The sequence below is a fragment of the Xyrauchen texanus genome, chromosome 37 (assembly GCF_025860055.1).
Source record: "Xyrauchen texanus isolate HMW12.3.18 chromosome 37, RBS_HiC_50CHRs, whole genome shotgun sequence".
Classification (NCBI taxonomy): Eukaryota; Metazoa; Chordata; class Actinopteri; order Cypriniformes; family Catostomidae; genus Xyrauchen; species Xyrauchen texanus.
Genome location: NC_068312.1, coordinates 38,145,015 through 38,150,014, shown reverse-complemented (window position 1 = coordinate 38,150,014; position 5,000 = coordinate 38,145,015). Strand labels below are relative to the sequence as shown.

The window sequence follows — 5,000 nt, the reverse complement described above, 5'->3', positions numbered from 1 at the left end:
TTTGCTTTAACTGAGGTCTGTAAGTGTGCAGCAGGGTCCAAATGTCTACACAAAGACTCCAATCATGTGTTGCAATGATCGACAGATTTAGTTCAGGTAGGAGAAAGGTGAATCTAATAGTGACATCAAAGCATGAAAACATCTCACATAGAGAGAAAAGAATTAAATAAGATACTGTAGCTGAAAAAATGTGACTAAAATAGCTAAAAAAAAACAAAGAGGTTGCGTCAAACTAAAAATATCACATACAAAGATTCAGTTCAGAGAACAGTCGACATGTTTGATCAAACTGATGCATTTATACAGCGTGTGGAGCGTTTATGTCATAGAATATGATGAAACAATTAAACAGTTCAGAGCACATTCCTGATGAGCTATTTTTACCAGATGAATGACAGAACATAGAGAGAGAGAGAGAGAGAGAGAGAGACATAGAGAGAGAGAGAGAGACTTAGAGAAAGAGAGAGACACAGAGAGAGAGAGAGAGAGAGAGAGAGACATAGAGAGAGAGAGAGAGAGAGATAGAGAGACATAGAGAAAAAGAGAGACACACATAGAGAGAGAGACAGACATAGTGAGAGAGAGAGAGACATAGAGAAAGAGAGAGACACACAGAGAGAGAGAGAGAGACATAGTGAGAGAGAGAGAGAGAGAGAGAGAGAGAGAGAGAAAGTTTTTTTTCAACAGCTAAACATATTGTCCGATCATTAACATGCACGACTATTTTTTCATGCACTCAAAACTGTTCACAAATAGGTGAAACATACAGATGAAAGTTTATAAATATTGTAGAGTTGGTCAAAAACTCTTGAGCTTTCTAATCACATGCAGTAAACAAGCGGTCAACCACAGACCTTCAATTTGGACAGGAATAAAAGCAAGGTTGTTTTTATTCTCACATTTAGTTTAACATGGCATTACAGAGACACGTGACACACATGAGTAATAGAACAATGTTACACAACACAGTTAAATACTGGAGACAATTAAAATGATTTATATAGAATAAACTCACTAATGAACACTAAAACCACAGATTTCTTTTTACAGCAATAATACAAATCTGTTTAAAGGGATAGATTATAAAGTTCATACAGTGGTTCCCCAAAAATGAAAAGTCTGTCATCGTTTACTCACCCTCATGTCGTACCTGTTTGACTCTTCTGTGGAACACAAAAGGAGAAGTTTGTCAGAATGTCTGAGCTGTGAAAAGGGCTGAAAAAGGAACATTTGGGGCTCTATTTTAGTGACGATTGTGCGCAACATCTTATCTAATTTTCGTAATAGCGTTAATTCTAAGAGCAAGTGGCCGTGGGTGAGAGTGTTTGCGCTATGTGATGAGGAGGAGGGCGGGGTGGGGCGGGCCGTGGCTAAGCATGCCCAGCCCCCAATCGGGCTAAAAGAAGAGGGAGCGGAAAACGGCAGTTCAAGAGAGAGAGAGAGAGAGCCACATGCAGCTGCCATGAGTGCGTTTATGTTTCTGTGTCTTTAAGTTTAAATTCAAATATTACTTTGACTGTTCAGCCGGTTCCCGCCACCTCCTTTCCCACGTCAACCTTGTTTCATTGGTGCCGAAACCCGGGAATGAGGAGGGATGCGCTGTCATGGAGTCCGCACCACTACCTGCCAATCGAGGAGCAGCCGCGGCCATCCGCCTGGGGACGGAGAAGTCACTGCCGCATAGTGCATAGTGCTACGCTTAGCGCTCTTAAAATAGAGCCCTTGGTCTAACATCATGTTTTGTGTTCCATAGAAGAAGAACAAAAGTAATACAGGTTTGGTACGTTATGAGTAAATGATGACACAATGTCTATTAAAAGCTTTGTGACAATACAAATCATTAAGCCCCAAATATACTTTTGGTCAGAGGCTGTGCCTGAGCACTTAACTTGCATGGGACGATTTTTCGTATGAAAGCACAGTATGCGCATGCGCCTAGAATCATTTCCACTAATTAGTTGGTCCACAAGGGGGCAGCACTCATAGTTGACCCGTTGCTGTCACATAGAAGCGCTTATTGCCGCTAAACATCAACAGTGGGTGCGCACGTCAAGAGCGCATGTCAGGTGATACCTGCATTTGTATAATTAAAGTCTGAAGGAATGTAAAGACTGCTATATGCAGGGCTGGACTGGGCAGAGAAATCGGCCCAGGATTTTACATAGCAACTGGCCCAAAAGTTGTTGAGTCGCTGTCCGGCGATTTGTGGTGCGTGCTGCATAACGTGGCGGCTCATTTTAGCTTATTCAGTCCGCTTCGCGCTTCGCGGCCGACACACCGGCCCGCTCGGTTCTTCCGATGGCCAGTCCGACCCTGATCGGCCCCAAAGTGCGTTGGCCCACCGGGAAAATGCCGGGTATGCCAGATTACCAGTCCAGCCCTGTCTATATGGGTCTAAACTCCAGAAGAGAAATAGTCCGGCATATCATAGCCGGCGTAGTGTGCATGCGTCACCCGCCTGTGTTTGAGCGCACAATAAAATGAACTATACTTTGAACTTTCGACTGTACGCAGATGCTAAGAGTTTGCGTCAAAGCCGAAGTATACTTTGGTCTTTATCCAAAAAAATAAGGCTCACAGATCATAAGATTAATTAACTTAATGTTCTCTCTGACATGCTCAGATCAAGCAATGCTAAACATGCCGGTCTCCACTCTCTTCACGCTAGTGTGTTTCTGCTCAGTCCTATCCACTCGGTTTTCATCGGATACATCTTTAATGGTGCTGTAGTAGACCGGTCTGGTGCATCTCCCTGGTTGTCGCTGTTCTGAACTGCTTTGACAGTGACAGAGTCGTTGAAATGCAGCACGGAACTTCTGGGACATGGCGTTGTATATGACCGGGTTGATGGCACTGTTTGTGTAAATGCACATGCGACAGAAGAGCAGGAACCAGGTGTTGAGGTACGGCGGATCCATGTAGGAGTTCACCACCACTAGAGTCCGATAGGGCATCCAGAGAAGAGCGAACAAGACCACAACCACAGCCAACATCTGTGTCACCTACAGCAACACATAATCATCGTTTATAATGATGCATTGGAATGGCAGACCAACAGACATGACTTACTTGATGGGAACTTGTGGCAAACCTGTTTTCTGCTTCGTTGACTGGACACCTTCACCGAGTTCTGCTGCTCCGAGAGGTTTGTTGGCAACGGGTTTCTAAACAAGACTCTTGCGATCAGACCGTAGAGGACAGAAGCAACAACGAGAGGAACGACATAAAACAAGGCGAAGTCTAGGAAGTAGATAGGCATGTAGAGATTCCTAGACACCCGGTAGCCGCACCTCACCACAATGCCATTGGCATAGACCATCTCCTTCGTATCCACAAGGAAAAACCACATGAGACAGTACAGAGACGTGAAGATCCAAACGCAAGCGATGATCTTCTTGGCCCGCGACACGGTGCAGATGAACTTGGCTTTGATGGAGTGGCAGATGGCGATGTAGCGCTCGACTGTGAAGGCTGTTATGGAACAAGATGACACATTGATGCCCAGGTACTGCAGGTAAGTGATGCACAGGCACCCGGCGTAACCGTAGATCCATGAAGCAACAACTTCAGAGATGTTTGGTAACCCAGCTGCCAACAGCACGGTCAGATCGGCCACGGCAAGACTCACCAGGTAGCAGTTTGTGGCGGTCCTCATGCGCTTGCTGCGGACCACCACCAGAACCACCATGACGTTCCCAGCGATTCCCACCCCACAGATGAGCAGGGTCAGGGTTATGGTGGCCACCTGGACCTCCAGCGAGCTCTTCGGCATCATGGTTAGTAGCTGACCATCGGTGGAGTTTCTGTCAGTGTTTATAGCGGGAGTGGTGTTGTCCATTGTGATGCTTAGAAGGATATTCCCGTTTCAGCTGTGTCCACAAAAAGCCTTGAGGAAGTTTGAGAAGAATGAAGTCACAAACAGAGGTAATGTGAGTAAGTGCACACATTTGAGAGATGAAAAATACATTTTTCTTTACCTTCTTTCTGTCAAGCAGAAATAAGCGATCACTCACCAAGATGCTGGATGAACCTGAAGCTACAGCAGTAATGTGTAGCAACTTCCTCTCCAGAGAGCTGCAGGATCTGCTGAGCGAATCAGACCACTTTTCTCTTCTACACTCTCTCTCTCTTTCTGTCTTTCTGTATGTCTCTCTCTCTCTCTCTCTCTCTCGCTCTATCTTTCTGTATGTCTCTCTCTCTCTCTCTCTCTCTCTCTCTCTCTGCTCTATCTTTCTGTCATACTGTATGTCTCTCTCTCTCTCTCTCTCTCTCTCTTTCTGACTTTCTGTAGGTCGCTCTCTCTTGCTCTATCTTTCTGTCATACTGTATGTCTCTCTCTCTCTCTTTCTGTCTTTCTGTAGGTCTCTCTCTCTCAATCTGTCTTTCTGTATGACTCTGTCTCTCTCTCTCTCTCTCGCTCTATCTTTTTGTCATACTGTATGTCTCTCTCTCTCTCTCTCTTTCTCTCTTGCTCTATCTTTCTGTCATATTGTATGTCTCTCTCTCTCTTTCTGTCTTTCTGTATGTCTCTCTCTCTCTCTCTCACGCTCTCATTCTGTCTTTCTGTATTATTACATTGTCATTATTAATTGTCATTATGAACTGTTGTTGCATGGGAAATAACTGTAGTAAATTCTCCTATTTTGTTCCATGACAATACGTTTTCGTTTTTGGTTAAACTAACCCTTTGATGTGTGTTTGGGGTGCAGTCATCGCCCTACAAGTCATGTAATGCCTTTAAACTATGAAGAATAAGTGTCGGTTTAACAACTCAATTCTACAATAAATAGATACACTTATACATAGACACTTATTCATCCAAACACAAGAGGGAGACATCTTACTTTTGAATGAAGGATCAAAGTGTTATCAAACTTGTATTGGACTGAAATGCATTTTGAACTTTTCTGGGTGTGTCCCTTAACTCCCAGTGAGTAGGTGGGGCCAGTGATGAATAATTTAAATTGCATACAGCACAGGAAGTGCTCATAAAATTAAAC

The 5,000-nt window shown here is 44.2% G+C and overlaps 2 protein-coding genes across 2 annotated transcripts in view; one reads left to right on the top strand and one right to left on the bottom strand.

The window, feature by feature from the left end:
- Positions 1–2,560: 2,560 nt before the first annotated feature.
- On the bottom strand, positions 2,561–3,838 carry LOC127630606 (thyrotropin-releasing hormone receptor). The gene is made up of 2 exons (XM_052108218.1): positions 3,092–3,838; positions 2,561–3,002 (listed from the first exon to the last, which is right to left on the bottom strand). Exons 1-2 carry the CDS (start codon positions 3,836–3,838, stop codon positions 2,625–2,627), a joined length of 1,125 nt encoding a protein of 374 aa, XP_051964178.1. The 3' UTR covers positions 2,561–2,624.
- Positions 3,839–3,842: 4 nt separating this feature from the next.
- The window catches only part of LOC127630605 (uncharacterized), a 6,126-nt gene continuing 4,968 nt past the window's right edge, over positions 3,843–5,000 (top strand). Inside the window, exon 1 of the mRNA XM_052108216.1 lies at positions 3,843–3,929. Within this exon, the coding sequence (XP_051964176.1) occupies positions 3,843–3,929 (87 nt within the window). The remainder of the gene's footprint in view (positions 3,930–5,000) is intronic.

Bases quoted from the DNA above. Each gene is read 5' to 3' on its own strand.
- LOC127630606 (XM_052108218.1), bottom strand. From the start codon at position 3,838: ATGGACAACACCACTCCCGCTATAAACACTGACAGAAACTCCACCGAT. The intron at 3,003-3,091 runs GTTTGCCACAAG...GTGTTGCTGTAG, and splicing joins GTCAACGAAGCAGAAAACAG to GTGACACAGATGTTGGCTGT.